This window comes from Meles meles, chromosome 11 (genome assembly GCF_922984935.1).
Source record: "Meles meles chromosome 11, mMelMel3.1 paternal haplotype, whole genome shotgun sequence".
NCBI lineage: Eukaryota > Metazoa > Chordata > Mammalia > Carnivora > Mustelidae > Meles > Meles meles.
The window spans coordinates 4,905,012-4,926,152 of NC_060076.1; the positions used below are offsets into that span (position 1 = coordinate 4,905,012).

At 46.9% G+C, this 21,141-nt stretch overlaps 2 protein-coding genes and 1 long non-coding RNA gene across 7 annotated transcripts in view; 2 read left to right on the forward strand and 1 right to left on the reverse strand.

The window, feature by feature from the left end:
- Positions 1–21,141, reverse strand: part of NUP214 (nucleoporin 214) — a 104,110-nt gene that overhangs the window by 24,891 nt on the left and 58,078 nt on the right. For 4 of the 5 annotated variants that reach the window (XM_046022016.1, XM_046022013.1, XM_046022014.1 and 1 more), the window contains exons 25-30: positions 16,573–16,648; positions 14,988–15,066; positions 11,144–11,234; positions 8,895–8,956; positions 4,944–6,758; positions 3,107–3,177 (exon numbers count right to left, since the gene is read on the reverse strand). In XM_046022016.1, the coding sequence (XP_045877972.1) occupies positions 3,107–3,177; positions 4,944–6,758; positions 8,895–8,956; positions 11,144–11,234; positions 14,988–15,066; positions 16,573–16,648 (2,194 nt within the window). The remainder of the gene's footprint in view (positions 1–3,106; positions 3,178–4,943; positions 6,759–8,894; positions 8,957–11,143; positions 11,235–14,987; positions 15,067–16,572; positions 16,649–21,141) is intronic. The other variant, XM_046022015.1, reaches the window with a different exon arrangement.
- LOC123952691 lies at positions 5,663–13,509 on the forward strand. The gene is made up of 3 exons (XR_006820692.1): positions 5,663–5,674; positions 7,233–7,237; positions 13,113–13,509. It is a non-coding gene; the product is annotated as an uncharacterized LOC123952691 (long non-coding RNA).
- On the forward strand, positions 12,524–13,509 carry LOC123952690 (40S ribosomal protein S2-like). Its single transcript, XM_046022017.1, has one exon. The coding sequence runs from the start codon at positions 12,585–12,587 to the stop codon at positions 12,957–12,959; it is 375 nt and encodes a 124-aa protein (XP_045877973.1). The 5' UTR covers positions 12,524–12,584; the 3' UTR covers positions 12,960–13,509.

Genomic DNA, 21,141 nt, shown 5'->3' on the forward strand with positions numbered 1-21,141 from the left:
TATGAACGTCCTTATTCATACCTTCTAGTGAACATAGGCCCTCGCTTTTGCTGGCTACATATCCAGAAGTAGACATGTTGCCTCAAGAGGACTTGTGTTTCCAGTTCTGATAGTGCCAGGTGGTTTTCCAAAGTGGTTCTATGGATTTTCACTGCCTTCTGCAACACGTGAGAGTGTCTAGTTGCTACACTCCTCACCAATATTGGGTATTGCCAGCCTTTTCAATTTAGCCATTTTGGTGGGGGTGTACTTGTCTTTTCTCTTTTTGATTTGTATTGTTTATATATTCTGAATACAATTACTCTGTCAGTTTTACAGGCTGTAATTTTCCTATTTCATGGCTTGCTTTACCCTAAAATTAAGAGAGCCATAATTTTAGTGAAGTCAAATTTTCCTTTTGCCTCAAGAACATCCTGTAGAATTTCCTTCGGGTCTGCTAGGCATAAATTCTCCCAGTATCTGTCTGAAAAAGATCTTGACTTCCACTCACTCTTTGGAGAAGTTTCTTTGGTGGGGTTTAGAAATGCTAGGTAGTGGGGTGCCTGGGTGGCTCAGTTGGTTAAGTGACTGCCTTCGGCTCAGGTCATGATCCTGGAGTCCTGGTATCGAGTCCCGCATCGGGCTCCCAGCTCCATGGGGAGTCCGCTTCTCCCTCTGACCTTCTCCCTTCCCATGTTCTCTCTCACTCTTTCTCAAATAAACAAACAAAATCTTAAAGAAAGAAAGAAAGAAATGCTAGATAGCTAGACTGTCTCTGGCTCTCACCGTCACCGCTGAGAAGTCAGCTGTGAGCCCCACTACTGCTCTTTTGAAGGTAACCCGTCTTTTTCCCGGAGGCTTTTAACATTTCATCTTCCTAGCTCTGCAGCTTCACTATGGTGGGTCTTGGAATCTGTTTCCTTTCACACATTCTGCTTGGCGTTTGTTGGACTTTAGAATCTGTGGGTTACTGTTTTCTACTGGTTTGTGTCTTTTCTCTGATATTCTCACACATCCTTTCTCTTTCTCTCCTCTGATTAAACGTGTTAAATTTCTCTTCTCAGATTTTGCTCTCTCTTGTGTATTTTCCATTTTTTTTTGCTCTCCATGATGCATTCCCGGTAACTTAATCTGACCTGTCTTCCAGTTCGAGGGCCACCAACTAGAGTCCATGGGCTCAGTCCAGACTGCTGTTTTTGTCAATAAAGCTTTATGGAAACACAAGCACGCTCACTCAGTTACTGTTTGCGGCTGCTTTCGTGCAGCACCGCGTAGCAGCACCGAGCAGCTGCGACGGAAATGGTATGTGGTTCTCAAAGCCTAAAACAGTTACTATCTAGGCCTTTACAGAAGGTTGCTGATCCCTACTATAGAACTGTTCTCTTCAGCTGGGTCTAATCTGCTGGTTTTAAATTTTAATTATATTTTTCTAGCAGTTCTATTTGGTTTTCAATGTAGCTAGGACACTTCTTAACTGCTACTCTTTACCAGTATGTTCAAGTTTGACTTTTATTTCTACTAAACATGTAAAAAACAGCTCTGTTCCATACAGTCTAGAAAGCTTTACAAATATATGTCTGATGTTTATCCTGGCCCTTGCTCATAGTTCTTTGCTTCCTTTTATGATTAATTTAGGCATGGGAATCAATGTCCTTAAAAACTGTCCGCAGCCTAGAGCGAAGCTACTTTTCTTCAAGGTGGGTCTGTGCTGTTTCCGTCAGACATCCACAGACACCACCTACCCAGGAACCCGCCAGGCTACATTCACAGGCGGAGACCAGCGAATCTGGAGGCCCAGCTCATTGTGGGGCAGGGTCTCTTTCAGACTCCCTTCTTTGTGCATATCTCAGCTAGTGATTTCTGCCCCTTTAATTACACTGAAAATAGGATCATCGTGGGGCAGGGTCTCTTTCAGACTCCCTTCTTTGTGCATATCTCAGCTAGTGATTTCTGCCCCTTTGCCCTCTGCGGTTATTAAAATAGGAAATTAAAATGTTCTGAGATTAATAAATGCCCTCATGGCAACACTGGCTCTTATGCCCCATCACTTCCATAGGGACCCATTTCCTTTTCATTCAACTTGGTAAACTACCTTATTAGCTTGCCAGTGCTTTGAAAACTATGGTTTTTATGTTCACCCACCATTTTTAGATGTTTCCAGTGAGGAACTTGGTTTCCATGACTTAACCTGCTATCATCAGCTGGGAAGTGTCACTTCTCCCTGCCCCAGATCACGGACCAGGGCAGAGGCCGTCTTCGAAGGAAAGGCAGCACAAAGAAAACGTCTTCCTGAAGATGGGGCGGAAACATCTAATGGGCTGCGACTTCGTTAGTTAACGGACATGAGCCAAGCCCACCTTCAGAAAGCCACCTTTGGCTCTGATGCAGAGGGCCTTTCTTCAGAAGGACTCCTCAAGGGGTTACTATGATCTGAAAGCAGCTGGTATATGACGTAACAGTACATTTACTCTCTCTGGGCCCTCGCCGTCCTCATCTGTGGGATGGGGACAATAACAGCCCCTACCTCATAGAAGCAGTAATGATTACGTGAGTCCATTTACGTAAAGCACTCGATACTGTGCCCATGTGTAGATAACCACTAGCTGGACAAGCTCAAGTAAGTCACCAAAAGGAGGGTATACAGCTTAGTCCAGGGTCCCTGGATGGTGCTGGTTACGTATTTTTCTTGTTGCCTAAATAACTATTTAAAAAGGTAGCTATTGTTAAATTATTATTATTATCAAGCTATTCTTAGCTTCAGAACCTTAAAACCCACACCCACACACACCCCTACACACAAAGGCTGAGGAGCGGACTTAGCCCATGGACTGTGGCTTGCCAACCCCTGCTCTAGCAGAATGGGCAGAGGAGGGATGGAGACCGGGCACTGTGCTTTTTAAGTGCTTTCCTAGAGGACTGTCAAAGAAAGATCAAAACTAGTCATTCTCTCTAATCAGAGGCTGAGATTTCTGCCGCCCCAAGGGAGCTAAAGAAGGCTAAGCCTGAGAACTACGTGAGGCTGTTCGCTGTCACTGGGCACACAGCAGGAACTGCTTACACTGTGTGGGAACAAGGTGGATGGTCTGCTACATGCTGACGCGAACGGAGGCAAACACATGTTACTCACCTGGCCAAAGACTGTTCCACCGGTGCTGGCTGCTTGACCAAACAAAGAACCAGTATTACTAGACCCAAAACCTGTAAAATGAAAAGAGAACAAGTTTAATTTGGATAACTCATTCACGACATCAAGTATTTTGTTTGTTTTTAAATGGCATTCAGGTGTACTAGGACAGCCGATACTAAATCACCTCATTTTTTTATAGGCAATGGAGAACATTCTGAGTAAATAAAGACCTTTGGTCACGATTAACATTTCATACTAGCAGAAGTTCCAAAGTCCCGAGGACTGAATCCTTGTCTCCTACTAAACCCTGGTGGGTAGTGACTGATAATTCTCCTTAGGCTTAGCTGTCAAGGAGTCTTTCCAATGACAAACTTAGTATCATGAATAGTTTTACTCCCTGGTTTCCTCTGATCTCAAATACGAGATTCCTTCGGGGTAGTTCATCTTCCTTCTGGGTGGCTTGAGATGGTTTAGGCGCTGCTCTGAACAGGGCCTGGGAAAACTGGGGGGAGGGGGGGCCTGTGTATTTTACCCAAAGAGCCCTAGCTAGACAAGGAGTTAGAAGGCTGGAGTTCCACTCTGATCTCTGTCACTGATCTAGGTAGCTGAGCTCAGGCGAGATTCAATCGCTTGCTCCTCCAGGCCTGGAGCAGACAGCTCGGCTACCTGTCGGCATTGTTACTGAAGGAAAGATTTCTTCAGAGGTTCTCAATTGCGTTCGAATGGTCCGATTACACTTGTGCTTGATGGACTCTTAAGTTCAGACTGCAGAAAAAAGGATGCACCCGAGGGCATATCGAACACCCTTCTCTGCAAGACTCCTCGGGCTTTTCCCCCTGCCTACCCCCTTCCCCATGTCATCACACTTCCTGTAAGTTCCACAGGCCAAACAGCCTCCCCACACGGCGGCAGGTAGAGATCTCAGGACTGCCTTTCAGGCCTGTGTCCTTGTAGCTGAACTTACTGGGAGCTTAACAAACACTTGTTGGAAGGCAGGCAGGAAAAAACTTCCTTCCTGATAAACCAAGCCATTTTCAAATAAATAATCACCAAATGAACGAATGCGCAGTTATTTGAAATCTTGCCCACCAAGAAATCAGTAATCCTTGTTTCTTCCCCCCAAGGCCTAACTGCTGAAGAAGTAAATGCCTTTCCTAAGATAATGATCAGAAAGTGAAACTTAGAAGCTATTTCAAATTATGCTATTGAAAACCTGGGGAAGTAAAAGCAGCTGCCAAAATCAGACATAACTGACATTAAAAAACAGTAACATTTAAAGATTTTTGTTTTAATTACACTGAAAATAGGAAAAAAAAACCCCAAGTTTTCACATGTCAGTATCTGCCCTTCCGACAAGCAACACGGCGTCAGAGGAAGCAGGATGTAAAATCCTGGCAGGCCGTGGACTAGGACGAGGCGCTCCGGAGTCTGGTTCTGGCTCCACGACCAGCATCTCATGTCATGAGATCGGTCTCCTCGAGGCTTGACAGTTTGGACATAATAGCCTCTAATGCACCTTCCAAATTTAAAGGTTCATATTTATGCGTCATTCATTACTTGCCATGACCTTACACTAAAGATGCCTGTGTTTTCCCCCACGAAACGGGCACTCTGGTGGCTAAGAGAGTGGAGCGTCTGCTGAGCAGCAAAACTGCAGTGATGGTGACGAGGCCCAGGAAATTCCTGAGGCCACCGGTGCTCTCAGCACCCTTCTCGAATTTAGAGTCTTTCGTTTGTGTTCCCTTCCTTTCCTTTAATTCGAAAGTAATACAGGACTCTTGCAAACGTTTCAAAATACTGCGGAGAAGAACGAAGGGAGTGTTCTGTACACTCTTACCTGAAGCTTGACAAAAGCTAAACCCCGAGGATGATGCCGTCGTGGTGGTGGCTGAGGTGCCGCCAAACACAGAGCCTCCCTGCCCGAAGCCGGGACTCTGCCCGAACGCAGGGGGGTTGCTCTGGCCGAACAGCACGCCCCCCGCGTTGGCAGAAGACTGGCCGAAGGAGAAGGAGCTGGAGCTACCGCTGCCAGAGGAGGCACCGAAGACGCTCCCGCTGGCGGACGTGGGGCTGGAGGACACAGGCTGGCCGAAAGCAGGCGCGGAGCCGAACCCAGGCTGACTGAAGGAAAAGCTGCTCGCGGGGCTGCTCGTTGACTGCCCGAAGGCCGGGGCCTGCCCAAACGTCGTCTGTCCGAAGACCCCGGTGGCTGAGCTGCCGAAGGCAGGACTGCCAAAGCCCGAGCTGCTGGCCGGCGGTGTGGCGGTCGCCGTGCTGGCCACGCCGCCCGCCTGCTGCCCAAACAGGCTCGGGGCGGTGCTGGCCGCCACCTGCCCAAACACGGGGGTGGCGGAGGGGGCAGTGGCCGTGTTGCTGGTGAGCTGGCTGAAAGCCGAGCTGGAGCTGGCAGCAGGCGGCTGAGTGAAGACAGAGGAGCCCGAAGTGGCGGTCCCAAATGTCGCCGTCTCCGTGGCCGGGCTCGGAGCAATGCTGGCAACAGAGCTGGAGGTCGTTGGGGGAACAGGGCTCTCAACGGCCACAGGGCCGGTGCCTGGGGCCGCAGCGGCCGTGACAGCAGGCTGCCCGGGCGCCGAGAGCACGGGAGCGGGAGATGCCGGCTCCGTCTTGACATCAGGGACCACGGACGCTGCCGGGGTGGCCTCTGCACTGGGGGCCACGAGACTGGGACCAGACGCTGCAGGGCCGGGGCTGCTGACCGTGGGTGGCCCAAGGGCAGCTTCTTTTTTAACGGAGTCGGACACCTGTAGAGGAGCCGGGGGGAGGGGGGCTGACGGGTGCTGCCCGAGAAGCGAACCTGTAGATGCTGCGGCCTCGCTGTTGTCTGGCTTCTCGGGCGAAGCTGATGACGTGGCCTCCTCTGTGCTTTTCGCAGAGGACGTGGGCAGGGTGGGAGCGGACGCCGGGCTCAGGAGGCTACCAAACGACAAGGTGGGGAATGAGGTGGGAAGGGGAGCGGCAGTTGTCGCTGATGGAGGGGTGGACGGAGGCACTGCACTACTGGTCTGCTGGCTTCCAAAGGAAAAACCGGTCTTGCTACCACTTGGGGCCATCCCACTGAAAGCGGCCACCGCGGGGGACGCCGTGCTGGTGAGGGGCAGGCCGCCGAAGATGCCAGTCGAGGAACTGCTAGTGCTTGTGCCGGCCGCCGCAGGTGCCCCTGCAGCAGCGGTCACAGAGGAGGTCACGGGGGGCTCTGCGTGCTTCCCTGACATGGGAGAGCCGGTAAAACTGAACCCCGACGGGACGGCTGAAGTCTTGGTCGGCTGGGCGCTAGCCAGGCTTGTGGATGGAGCCTTAACGGCTGGCTTTGTAGCCTCATCTGCTTGGCCGACACGCAGTCCTGAGAAACTTCCCAGGGTCTCTCCAGCCAAAGAACTTGGAAACAGAAGCTCTCCCAACTTGGACGGTGGAGTTTCCAGCTTGCCAGAGGCAGCAGAAAGAGCAATTCCAGAAGGGGCCGCGGGCCGGCTGCTGGAAGGCACAGGCTCAGCGGGAGAGGCTCCGGCGCCGGGTGGCGCTGTCATCCCCGACGCGGGCGAGCTTTCGGCAGTGGGCTCGTAAAAGGGTTTGCCTCCCCCGCCAAATGAGAACGCGTCAAGCTGGTGTGACTCCTTAGTTGGGGGTGCAGCCCCTAGAGAGAACAAGAAATTAGAAAGTGGGTTGGACTTAGCAACACATGACCTGTCACGTTCCCACGGACTGTGTCCAAGCCCAGGTCTCTCTCCCCTTGATACGGTCGGGACGGCTGTCCTGCGACAGCGCTCTTCCTCGGGGAAAAAGTGAATGCTTCTCCACAGCAGGGCTGGCTCTGAGGGAGCTTACCGAGGTGAGAAGAACAAATATCCTTTTTATTACCGTTCCGTCATAAATGACCGTTCCGTCATTATGACCATTCCGTGTAACAAATATGCCATCCTATCTAGAAGGCATGAAATTCACAGCATTATCCCAAAAGAGAAATAAAACGGCATCTTCTCTCACTTTCCCCTGTGTGTGACTTCCTCAGTAACACTCCTGACGCCATGCTTGTCCGTGGACCCCCCTGGTAGGCCAGGACTTGATCCAAGATGGAAGTTCCTCCTGTGTCTTTTATGGGCCAAGAAAGTGTCAGTCCACAGACAATTATTTTCACGTATAATGTTGGGCTACGTCCTAGTGCTCACCTCAGGAAGCAGCTCTACAGAGGGCACTATGGTCTAGTGGTCAAGGACACGGGCTCGGGAGCTGGGCACTCTGCCACTTGCTGGCGGTACAACTCTGAAAAAGTTACTGTACCTCTCTGGGCCTCAAGTTCCCCATTTGGAAAATAAACACAGTAACAGTAGCTACCTCAAAGAGCTCTTACGAAGATTAAATGAAATATTGGTGAAGCCCTGACAAGGCCTGGTCAAAGAGTAAGTATCCAAAATTGGATAGTTAAAGGTAAAATTAACCCACTACGGTGTTTATTGACGTTTCTAACTCCCTATTGTTCTTGGGAAGGCTGCAAAGCCCCAACTTCCCACGTACAATTTCCTGAAAGACCTTGTCGTATCACTGCTGTTGTACTGAGTTACTTACGGTTTCAGGTTGTTTCTATTCTCGTATTAAGTAAAACGTTTACAGCATTACCACTGCATTTTATGAGTTTTTTACTTATGGCTTCCGACAGTTATTATTTTGTTCCTCTTAATCTTTTTATACCACTGAGTTGTTTTTCCTCTAAAAAGTAGGACAGGGAAGAGATGGGCCTCGAGGGTACTCTGCCATATCTAAGTGGGCAAAGGTTACAAAAACAGTTTAAGAACCACTATTCTAGAAAGGAAGGAAACCACCAACCCTTTAAGTGCCACACGCAAATCAGGTTTAGGAAGTCTGCTATGCTTTCAGCCCCCTAATCTGCCTCCAGATCTTAAGGGATCCCTGTTTTACTCAAGCCTCTACCACTTGGGTTGGCACACAGAAAGGACTCAAAAAATATTTGTTGAATGAACAGATGAAACATGGCCAATGCGTTATTTATTATAGGGAAAATCTAGAAATGGCCTAAATTTACCAACAGGTAAATGGGTTAAGTAGTTCACGGCATACATACAAGATAGGAATTACGTAGCCATTACAAATAACACTTACATAAGATTTCCAGTAATACTGGAAAAGTTGAAAGGGATGGTGTTAAATGAAATAAGGTAGAAGACAAAAAATCCGGAAGCACATATAACAGAAATGCAGTAACTGAGGGGTACAAGGCATAATTCTACAATATATCACTTTCATAATAAGATCTTGTTTTTTAAAATGAAAGAATAAATTTAATTGCTTAAACTAAGAACTGGAAGGCACTTAAAAACCACATATGGTTTCTTTACAGGTCCCTAAATTCTTTTCAACGTTAAAAACACGCCAGCTGACGGATACGTAAACAACACACAGAGGACTAGTGTGTCTGCCAACCGCTGATGCAGGAGAGAAGATGAACGGTCTCTTACAGGTAAGAAGATGGAGCGAGACATTCTAATTCACACGTTAACATCCACATTGAAAGTACAGCCTTGCTTTTCCAGAAGCAAATCCTTCCCTTGTTCTTAATTTAAAAAGTCAACAGGCGCCCTCCCCGTTAGTTTAAGTCCAGCTTCTTGTGAGTGCACAACATCGACACCGAACTTACTGCAGGTGCATTAAGCAAGACTCAGCAGCAAGGAGAATGTCGACACATCTGTACGAACGCCCAGCATTCGTTTAGAGGAAACACAAAAGGACGGCTGCGCCCCGCAGAGAGAGACTGTACCTTGTGTGGTGGTGACGTTAGAAGACGGGGTTGGTGTGATTATCCCAAAATTAAAGCCAGTCCTAGGGAGCGCAAGAAGAGAAGTTAAAGAGGAACAAACACCTGGGGCACAATACTGCCCATTTAATGTCACATTTTACAACTTATTCACACGATCGATCTGCTCGTAGGACCTTACAACTGAGAAGATAAATGACAGCAGAGTGAAGCATGATCTTAGAGGGAGTCAAGGGCTCAGAAGGACGGCCGGACCGTCCACGGCAGAGTCTGGGTGGGGAACTGCATCCAGGAAAGCTAAGGAGCAGTCATGGAAATGCACCCCGGTGCGTGGTGGCGAGGGCAGATGGCGTGTCTCGTGATGGAGGCAAGGGAGCCGGGCCAGGGAGAACCCCGTAAAACCCACCGCAAGATCAGAGAGCTCGCCAGGAGCATGCCACATTGCCGGGGGCAGGGAAGAAGGCAGGAAATAGAACCCACCACCCCTGCTGTTTGGACAGAACTCTTAGTTCTCAGCTGGGAAAATTCGGTTCAAACCCTTTCCAGACTCTTTTCATCAAGCCCTCTCTCCTGTTGTAGATTTTCTTTAAAGTGTGAGTAAAGACACCATGGCCAAAGGAGAAAATTCAGCACATGCATGAACCAGAAGAGACTACTCACTGTGACAAAAGTTCAAATAGCAAATTTAAAACCATAGTTTCAAAACATGAAGGGCCGAGTATTACAAATATAGTATTATAAGGATTTCGGTTTCTCTTACCTGTCCCTGACTTCCACGAATGGACAAAGACCATCAAAGAGGATGTGTTCAACATTTTATCATATTTAAAAAAAAAAAAAATCCTTTCTTTGTCCCAATCTCGGTGAAGAAATTTTATCTAACAGAGGGAAGCCACTGACCTAGTGTCCCCAACTTCGGGGAAGATTATCCGTTTACGGAAGTGAGGATTAGCCTTTGTGAAAGTAGCAGTTAAGTCCTGGCACTGACCTACTCTTCAAAATTGGCTCCGAACTGTCTTTGAGAAATATAAAACACAGTGACTGACAAAAAGAAGAAATGATATGTAACATCCCCCCACAAATTCTATTCTAACCCCCTCCTTACTCTTAACGTGTTAGGTTGAATGACACAAAACACATTCACATCAGGGGAGAGACCGTGGTTAATTTGATTACAGTCACAAAAGCATGAAATGGAAGACCTCCAGAAGCTTTCCTAATGGACCTGAACACGCAACCCTCCGACAGCAAAAACAAAATCTTTGGACAGGTTTTTGTCTCTGCTCCACAGAGCCTAGCTCCCCACTGGAGGCACCTTCCACAGGGTTCCACACAAGTGCCCCCAGCACAGAGAAGAGCCCTCTGAGGTTAATCCAGGCTCCCGTGGAAAGAAGGTTAGAAGACTCTTTCGAATTTAAAAATGACTCAACTTTACAAGTACAGCCATCATTACTTTTAGAAAAGTGTAACAGAAACACTTCCCCATATCTACGTAAGACCCAGATTTTCCAATGGCTATTGTCTTTCATCACTTCTCTCAGTTTAATGCAGTGACCTCTCCAACAGTAAGGCCAATCCAAACATCACACCTAGCCCCCAAATGGTGTGAGAAGGCAAATATGTCAGGGTGAATAAGCTGGAAGACCAATCACAGAATCTGACACAGACCTACTACCCAAAGAAAAGGAGGCTTATCCTGAAAAACAGAATGAAGAAATATATAGTAACACACATATAAACTTGAACTGAAAATGGGAAACACAGCTGGCCCTTGAACAATGCGGGGGTTAGGGGCACCCACCCCCACGCAGTGGAAAATCTGTGTATAACTTTTGATTCCCCAAAACTTAACTATGAATAGTCTATCGTTGGCGGGAAGCCTTAATGACAACGTCAATAGCTAATGAACACGTATTATACGCATTATATCCTGTTCCTTATAATGCAGTAAGCTAGAGAAAAAAAATACTAAGAAAATCATAGGAGAAAAGACATCGTACTGTTAATCGGCAAAAAGCCTGCGTGTAAGTGGGCCTGTGCCCTTCCAACCCGTGTTGCTCAAGGGTCAGCTGGAGATTGACATTACGACAATAAGCAGCTGCTACTATCATCGGACGCATTATTGAAGTGATAAGAACTCCGGGCTCACATACAGTTAATAAGCAGATAAATATACCTCTGACTGTAAGACTGGGGGAAGCTATCTATAAGGTTGCTGGCGATCTGCCACGAAATTTAAGTTCATTACTGACCCTGCCGGAGAAAATGAGAAAGACTTGCTGAGCTGCCCAGCAGCAGGCGGGGGAGAAGTCACAGCTGTTTCTATCTTGGCTGCCCCTGGCCCTGAAATCGTGGGAAAGAAAATAAGAACATTACAAAAAAGCTGTTAGAAACACCGTTCCAGTTTGAGGGTCTGTGCAGCCCCAGCCTGCGGGCCCCACCGCGCTCTCCTGGTGGGTCGGGTCAAGGGCCAGGGGAGCGGGTGTGTTCCAAACTCGGGCGAACTCGAAACTTGCTCTTGGCTCTGTCAGTGTTAATTCCAAACCAACACACACCCCACCCTCCTTCCACAAAAGCTATCAAAATGATTCCAGTGCAGTTTAAATTGAAACCTTTGAAAGTAGTTTTATAATTTTATAAGCTATAATTTACAATAAAGTTTTGTAATTACAGAAAAGTAATATATATTGAAGGAAAAAAAATCCAAAGAGAAATAGGGTAGTATGAGAAATATCTCTGAGTAGTGATTTCATGGCCATTTACTTTCTCCCTATATCCCTACACTCTCACAGAGGATAGTTTTATATTTAACAAATAGGTTTCTTTCTCCTTGCAGAGGTAATACATGATTGCTGTAAGGCCGAGAAGCGTAGAATGCTGAAAGTGCAATTCAACCTCTTCCTCACGTTCAGTATCACTGTAGTTCTCGTGAACAGTTTGGGGGATTATCGCCAATCTCCCTCCTATTGCTCTACTTTAAAAGAGGGAGGGAGAGGAACACTTTATCTAAAAAGCCCAAACTGGGGTGCCTGGGTGGCTCAGTTAAGCATCTGATTGTTGATCTCAGCTCGTCTTGATCTTGGGTTCCTGAGTTCAAGCCCCAGGTTGAGGTCCACGCTGGGTGTGGTGCCTACTTTAAAAAAAAAAAAAAAAAGCCCAAGCCAAACCAAATGGAAGAAAAAGTACATTCTCTTCAAATGAGTCCAAGGTAGATATTAGTGAAATTATTTTTAAAAACTACAATAATGTAGTGTGGTGTGTAGTAAGGCTATTCAACGCAACCTTGCTTACAATCTTGAAAAATCGGAAACAGTCCGAACTATAGCACAGGATTGGTAGACCCGAACAGGGTCAAGTCCTAGGCTCCAGCTGATACGGTGAGGTAGAGCTGTGTGAGATATGGGAAGATGAACAAGAATATTTACTGCAATGGGAGGAGAGTTAACATACACAGTATATGGCCATTTTCCTTTGAAAAACATGAATGAAGTAACCTTCGAGATATACAAATTAAATAATTAAGGGCTGTTATTTCCGGGATACGAATTTAATGGGCAACTTTTACTTTCTACATCATCTCTCTTCCATGTAGATTTCTTTGAGCAGCTATAATAGGTTTATAATCAGAAAAATCATTGAAGGTATTTCCATTCTTAAAGAACTATAGAGGTTTGCTCTCCGAGAGAACACCAAATGGCGGATGACGCCGGTGCTGCGGGAGGCCCCGGAGGGCCCGGGGGCCCTGGAATGGGAGGCCGCGGTGGTTTCCGCGGAGGCTTCGGCAGCGGCATCTGGGGCCGGGGCCGTGGCCGTGGTCGGGGCAGGGGCCGAGGCCACGGAGCTCGCGGGGGCAAGGCCGAGGACAAAGAATGGATCCCCGTCACCAAGCTGGGCCGTCTGGTCAAGGACATGAAGATCAAGTCCCTGGAGGAGATCTATCTCTTCTCCCTGCCCATCAAGGAGTCTGAGATCATCGACTTCTTCCTGGAAGCCTCCCTCAAGGACGAGGTCTTGAAGACCATGCCTGTGCAAAAGCAGACGCGCGCTGGCCACTGGACCAGGTTCTAGGCATTTGTCGCCAATGGAGATTACAACGGACATGTTGGTCTGGGTGTCAAGTGCTCCAAGGAGGTAGCCACTGCCATCCGCGGGGCCATCATTCTGGCCAAGCTTTCCATCGTCCCTGTGCGGCGAGGCTACTGGGGGAACAAGACTGGCAAGCCCCACACTGTCCCGTGCAAGGTGACTGGCCGCTGTGGCTCTGGGCTGGTGCGTCTCATCCCCGCGCCCAGAGGCACTGGCATTGTCTCGGCCCCTGTGCCCAAGAAACTGCTGATGATGGCCGGTATCGACGACTGCTACCCCTCGGCCAGGGGCTGAACTGCCACCCTGGGGAACTTTGCCAAGGCTACTTTCGATGCCATCTCCAAGACCTACAGCTATCTCACCCCTGACCTCTGGAAGGAGACGGTGTTCACCAAGTCTCCCTATCAGGAGTTCACGGACCACCTTGTGAAGACCCACACCAGAGTCTCTGTGCAGAGGACCCAGGCTCCAGCTGTGGCTACCACATAGTTTTATACAAGAAAAATAAAGTGAACTAATGCTTGTTAAAAAACAAAAAACAAAAAACAAAAAAACTATAGAGGTTTCAGAAAAAAATTTTTGAAAAAACTTTTGGTAAACCTTTAAAAAGCATTTCTCAGGAAAATTTTTCTGCCTCCAGAAGTCCTTTTCCTTTGATTAGCCAGCAAGTGAAAACAGAAGTAAATGGTCAGCAACGGAGACGGTATTTCACAATCGCTGCTACGTGCTGCATCTCAGAAATGTCGAGGCAGTCACGCTAACTGGGTAAGATGTGCGTGAAGCAAGTTCCTTAGTTTCCTCGGTTCTTACGTTCAGGAGTGACAAAAAGCCCTTTAGAGTGGTCCTTGAAAGAAGCTGGGATAGAGGGTCTTTCAAAAACTTTCTAAAACATTAGCCAGAAATGGAAACCACCTTCTTAACTTCATCCTAAATGACTCAATAGTCTTTGGCGACTCCGCTCAGTTTCTCCTTCAGTCAACTTTAGATCCCCGTCGAGAAGGGGCGCGTACCTCCTTCCGTGGAGAGCGCGCACGGCAACAGGGGTGCTGCGCACTGATCCGAAGTCTAAAACACACCCCTGGCGCACAGGCTGATGGCTCTCCTGAGTGCAAGGACACTGAAGACAAACCCAGTATCTAGTCAGACCGCTCTGGATTACAGAGAAAGCTGGAATGACTGTATGGCTGAGCAGGGATGACGGAAAGCAGGCTGCTGACGTGCGGGGTTCTGTCTCCAACACAACCTGCCCGGAGACCCACTTGAGGGCATGAATGAAAACAAATGCTGGAGTCCCAGGTGGGGCGAAAACTCAGAGCTGTGGGAGGCACAAGACCCCCGAAGCAGAAAGCAGCACGTGCCAAATTCGGGGTTATAAAAGAGGCGCCAACAGAAGGGGATTCTGAGGATGACGCCACAACCAACATCAGGTTATGTGTAACCTTGTGCTTCCAGGTGGTCTGGGCAATGTGGACCCCTGGGTCAAAGCACCAACGGGGACGACAAAACCCACGAATTTTGGTTATGGATGACTAAGCTTGAGTGGGTACTGGGAAGAGCGCGAGGTCATAAAATCTGATACTGACATTTACCCTGACTTCTTCTATCACAACACATCTGTTTTACCTTCTGCATTTTACCAGCTCTGAATTATCACTGTGACCCTCGAGGATTTTTCTTCCCTTTTAGTAGGACAGTACAGGTCATGTTCCACTCCCTTCCCCTCTTGACTTTCCAGCAAGGCTGGTGACGACAACACTATAGCTCCTTTTCAGGAAAAGCGTTTCTAGGAAGATTTGCCTCCTACTGCGCTCAAATTTCAGAAGTCTGCAGAGCTGATGAAAGGCTCACTGATTTCCTGGAGACTGTTCATTGACTGAGGCCTTCCAAAGATCTCTTTAATAGTATCCTATGTCAACTGCCTCTGTGATCTAGAACGCTGAACTGCTGTGTGTATGGGGGCGGGGGGATCTTTTGCCTTTTTTTTCCACTAAAGTAAAAATGCAAACTGACCTGAAGCTTTATCACCCGATGACAACTGAGCAGACACCGGCATTGGCGCTGATGGCTTGAGGGAATGTATCAGAGATCCCTGTAACAGAACACAAGCAGAACAGTTATGTAAAACCACTAGACATCCTTTAGAAAAGAAATATGTAAAAGGAGAACATCATTAAAAAGTAAGCATAAATCCTTTTATTTAACATGATTTTAAAAATCCTTACAATTTAAGTGAGTATTTTTTTTTTTAAAGATTTTATTTATTTATTTGACACACAGAGAGAGATCACAACTAGGCAGAGAGGCAGGAAGAGAGAGAGAGAGGAGGAAGCAGGCTTCCTGCTGAGCAGACAGCCCGATGCGGGGCTCGATTCCAGGACCCTGAGATCATGACCTGAGCCGAACGCAGCGGCTTAACCCACTGAGCCACCCAGGTGCCCCTAAGTGAGTATTTTTAAATGCTGCTATGTCTAAGGGCGTACTGGAGAATGGAAACGGGAATATCCCGCAAGCTCCGAGAACGCAGTCTTGCCTATGTGGCTATTTTCCCAGTGGCTAGCACAGTGCCTGGCACACAAGAGGCACCAGATTATCAGGCAGCTGAGTAGATGAATGAATGAAATGGGTGCTGGCTCTCAAAAGATTTATAGTAAAATAAAAAGCCAAACTGTTCCACTTCTTCATCTCTGGGCAATGTTCTTATTCATTTGTTATGATTTATGCCTACTCAGGTGTCCTCCAAGGCCAACGTGGAACCCTCCAGAAGCATGACCAGATGCTAAATGCTTAAATGCCATTTTAAGTCATGGCAAACTAGGGCGCAGAGCCATGCTGAGAACTCACAATAGGCAAATTCTAACGTCTCATCTCAAACACAATCCGAAATGACTCATCTCAGAGACATGGAGAGTAGCAGAGAAAGCAGAGAAATCTTCTTAGGGAAGATTTCAGAGATAGCTTAAGCTACCTTTCAGCCATCTCTGATTATTCTTTTCTGGTTTAACTATTTACAAAATAACCTATTTTTGTAAGAAACAGCGTTTATCAGGTAAAAACCTAAGTGTAGACATAACAAACATTACCGAAGAGGCAAGCTCTGAAAAAGAGACATTGTAGGAGAAGCCAGAGAAGCTGCTCCCCAGGCACTGATCCTGAAAGGCGCAGTGTGAGAACCACAGACGGGAAGAAGGTATGAGAGCTGGGCTCCAGCTCAGGATTTACTGGTCGTGTGAGCTTGCATCACTCGCTTATGCCCAGCTTTTCCTCCTCGGTGAAACACACTTAAATACCTGCCCCGTTCTACTTCACACGGCTGTCGTGTGGTTTAATGAAGATCGTGTTAAATGAAGGTAAGTTAGAAACCGAAATAACCCTCACAATGCTAAGGTATTAGAATTATGACCCAAGGTGTCCAATGGCACGAGAAAACAGACTGACCTACTAAGTCAAGACCGGCATAAATTATAGGGAAAGGATCACAGGTCTTTGTCGGACTCACAGTTTGTTTAAACAAAGTCAGGACTTAAAACAGGACTGTCTTCAGTTTCAAAGACAGACACTGCACGGCTGTTCAAAAAAGCAAAAATCAGGAAGTCACCTGCTTAGCCTGGTTAGCAGCTGCTGGGGTCATCGTGGAGTGAGAGGTCTTGGCTGCAGAGTACGGCACCGAAGAACTGGAAAAAAAACAAAACACAAAATCGTATGCTCAAGAGAAAGGCATATGGGTGGAGACTTAATTCATTCTTGAGCCCACCGTCTAGCCAATAAATGATACCCATTTTGGGCAAAAATATGTCAGGGACCCTAACCAAAGTCACGTGACACTTTTCTGAAGAATATATTCTTTAAGTAAAATTGGAGTCTTCAGCATAAAAATCAAAGCAGCGAGCTTAAAACTTTTTTTTCTTCCTGAAATCCTAAGAAAAAAAGTTTAAACTATTCAGAAGTAGAGCTTTTCCTTATCTGGACAGTCAGCCTACCTTATCCTCTCCCTTGCCCCCATCCTGAGTTCTAAGACGCTGTGGGGCCTCATTCTCTTCTCCAAGCCTGAGAAAGTACACGACAAGATCCACGGGATGTCAGCAACTGTGCTAAATGGCTCTGGGGCGGGACTCAAAGAGGAAACAGAGACCACCCCCTCGAGCCCAGCACCCACGAGGCCAGCACACGAGAGAATCAGATGCGCCCCATACCACGCAGCTCGCACCTTCGCTGAGGTCTGAAAGTGTATCCACTATGTATGGAAACGAGATCTTTTGTCAACCCTGGACACAGTAATGCAGTGAACGGTTACCTCAATAATTATTTGGTGTCAGCGCATGATGGAACAGACCTGCCTGCTTAATGCGATCATGGATAAAAGCTCAATTCCCGGCTCCTCGGAGCAACATGTTCACCTGTCCTCAGTCCAAAGCAACTCTGGTAAGGGCAGCGGCACTACCTGTAGGACCTAGTTTGACTTTTCCGAATTCCCCCTAGAGTAGGGAGGATTGCTATTTTTCCACCAAAAAATTAACTTGGAAGAGGAAACACAAAAATAAATCCATGCCTCATAGAAGAAAATTATCAAATGATGTTAACGCCCTTGCAAGCTCCCCACGAATCTGCTGGATCAACACAGGACACTTCCCAGGCTTTGTGAGACTGAGCGACAAGAAACAAATGGAGTTATTTTCAATGAAACAAATCCCCTTTGTTTTTCCATGAAGACAGAAGAAGCTATAAAAGTATTCTCTCAAGAAACATGTCTCTGCTCCCCTGAGATGTTCCGCCACAGAGAGAAGGAACATGGGAGCGGGGCTGCTGGGGCTGAGAAAGCCTGGGGCAGACACGGCAGACCTGGGTAAAGATGTGGTTTAAGCTCCGAAAAATCACAAGGGAAATCAAAATCTTTTATGCTTTCCCAAAGACAAACAAAAAAGAAATTATAAGTAAAAACAAAAGCAGCAACTCACCCAACTTTGGAATATTTTTTACGCCCAAAACTTAAGTCACGACATGACGGTAAATGAAACCATGCACAAAACAGGCTGAGTATAATTACTGCTCTAGCTGCTTGTGATAATGCTCTAAAATCTCTCGGGTGTCCTAAATCCCCCAACACACAACACTGGGAACTCGTAGCACCGCCACACTGGGCCACGTGACAGCTCTGCAGGGAGACACTGCTCAGCACAGTCCGCGACAAACCTCTGGATTAGATGGGACCGGCCGTGACTGCAGCGTGCGACAGCCGAGAAGGGATGGCTGACTTCTCCCTTCTAGCAATACAGGCCTGAAAGGAGAGATCAGAACTTCATCTGATGTGCTCTGTTCCACACACGAAAACACAAGTCGGAGGGCCGCAAGCAGACACGGGCAGCGCAGCAGGGCTCCAAAGAGACACCCACTACAGGCGTCGCGGGTGACACTGCATTACTGGCGACACTTGAGTAACGGGGTGGCGCGGGTCACGGAGCGTGGTCCAGTTTGGTTCCTGGAGAAAAACACTTTCAACGGAGTCCGCTGGCTCTCATTCCCTAGATCTCTGATCAAAATTAAGCAACGACTACATGTGAAAATGCCAAGTCTCATGAACACAGGAGATGTCACCACAGACCTTCAATTCAAGGACTGCCTTGAACACGAAAGAATCACTCCGCTCTGCTCTGCTGCGTGCCACCCACGATCAGCACCACCTGGCCACACAGGCAGGCTGATGCGCCGCATTCTGCACACGATGACAAAACTGAACTGTTAAGACCATGAAGTGTTAAAATGTCACCTAGACCTTTCTCAGCAGTACTTTTGATGTGAATGAACTTGAAACAAGGTGAATATACTCTTGTTGTGAAAGGGGCCAATTACTCATTCTTTTGCCTATTTTAACGTATTTTTAAAGTAAGCTCTGTGCTCAACACTGGGCTCAAACTCAAGACCCCAAGATCAAGAGTCGTACACTCTACCGACTGAGCCAGCCAGATGCCTCTATTTCAACATTTTAAAGGGCTTAAAAAATAAGAAACCCGGTCATGCCTTATTTGCTAATTCTTCATCATTACCATGAGCATCCTGTTACGTATTCATCAATGACACAGCGGATCTAAACGGTGAAAGCAACTCAAATGCCAACTCATGTACTAGGAATTTTCTGGTAATAGTTTAAAGAAAGGTAAGCGAGTGAGGAGGAAGGACAACACTTCAAGAGCAACTGGAGAAAGAGACAAAACAAAGATCAGAAGAGAAAAGGAAAGCAGACGATAGAAGATGCAGAAAACAAAAACTATCAGTCCATTTTCTCGCCTACCAGACGGACAGTCACCCTGCAGTCGGATAACAAATGTGACACTCTGGGCAAGGACATAGGCAAGCTTGTCATCATACACTGCCTGCGGGAAGATAAACGATACGACCTCTACGGGGGTAAATGCGGCAAGAGCTGTCATAATTACATCCACGTATATCCACGAGTACACAGATGCCTCCGCACCCTCTGCAGTCCTGCACTGGAGAGGTTAGCCTGCAGGTACAGTGAGCTGCAAGCGTGCAAAGTAATCAACACGTCCAATTATTTATCCCAGCATCGTTGGTAACAACGCCAAGAGGAGCATCCCCCACGTCAATCAGTGCAGGGAGGAAAAAAGCTAACAGTTCATTTTTAGGAGTTTCTTACGTCTGTCAGTGGAGACTGTAACTGCCAACCGTTGCTCCCTATTGGTACATTTTATGTCCTTGAAGATTCAAAATATTTTCCAAAATACCATTAGAAGTCTTCTAACCCAAACTGCGGTTCCTGCACGAATGTTCAGATGCCAAATGACTTAAATACTGTAGGAAATGCTTTAGAGCTCTGAGAAAGGCCTATGTTAAATATAAAAACAGGATTCTGTGAAGAATTCATAAGCACGTGGAAAATGTTCACAATAACGTTTCATGATTAAGCTGAAAGAGGAGGTTGGTTCCAAAGCAGCATGTAGCAAACTTTACTTTAAAAAACTAAATTTTCAGGGCGCCTGGGTGGCTCAGTGGGTTAAGCCTCTGCCTTCGGCTCAGGTCATGATCTCAGAGTCCCGGGATCGAGCCCCACATCACGCTCTCTGCTCAGTAGGGAGCCTGCTTCCCCGGCCCCCTCTGCCTGCCTCTCTGCCTACTTGAGATCTCTCTCTGTCAAATAAAAAAATAAATAATCTTTAAAAAACTAAATTCTCAGAGAACAAAGATGAATAATATGTAAATAATGACTGAACCTTTGTGGTGAGAATAAAGGTGATTTTTAATTTTGTTCTTTTTAACTACCTGCTTTTTATGATTTCTACAACAAACATTTATAATCAGGAATCAAAGTTTCTACTAAAGTTAAAGTGGGGCAACAACTTTATTTTTTTTTATTTTTTTTTTTTTAAAGATTTTATTTATTTGACAGAGGGAGAGAGATCACAAGTAGGCAGAGAGGCAGGTAGAGAGAGAGGGGGAAACAGGCTCCCCGCGGAGCAGAGAGCCCGATGCGGGGCTTGACCCCAGGACCTTGGGATCATGACTTGAGCCGAAGGCAGAGGCTTAACCCACTGAGCCACCCAGGTGCCCCACAACTTTAAATCAGTGAAAGAAAGAACTGTCAATCTAGAATTCTTGGTGAAATATCCTCCAAAAACAAAAGTGAAATAAAGACTTTGGCAAACACATGAAAGCTGAAAGAATTCAGATCTACACCTGAAGAAATGTCAGAGGAATCTCTTCAAGCAGAAGGGAAACCACAGCAGACAGAGACATGGGACTAAACAAAGAAGGACACTGGAAATAATAAAACCATCTGGGTAAACAAAAGAGGTTTTTCTTCTTTAAATCCATTTCAAAGATGATCAACTATTTATTTATTTATATTTATTTTTTTTTAAAGATTTTATTTATTTATTTGACAGAGAGAGATCACAAGTAGACAGAGAGGCAGGCAGAGAGAGAGAGAGGGAAGCAGGCTCCCCGCTGAGCAAACAGCCCGATGCGGGACTCGATCCCAGGACCCTGAGATCATGACCTGAGCCGAAGGCAGCGGCTTAACCCACTGAGCCACCCAGGCGCCCGATGATCAACTATTTATAACAACATATCATGGAACTGGTGGAAGTAAAATGTATAATGATGACAACAGCACAAAGGTGGGGAGGGCAGAAATAGGAGAACACTGCTGTCA

Bases quoted from the DNA above. Each gene is read 5' to 3' on its own strand.
- LOC123952690 (XM_046022017.1), top strand. From the start codon at position 12,585: ATGGCGGATGACGCCGGTGCTGCGGGAGGCCCCGGAGGGCCCGGGGGC.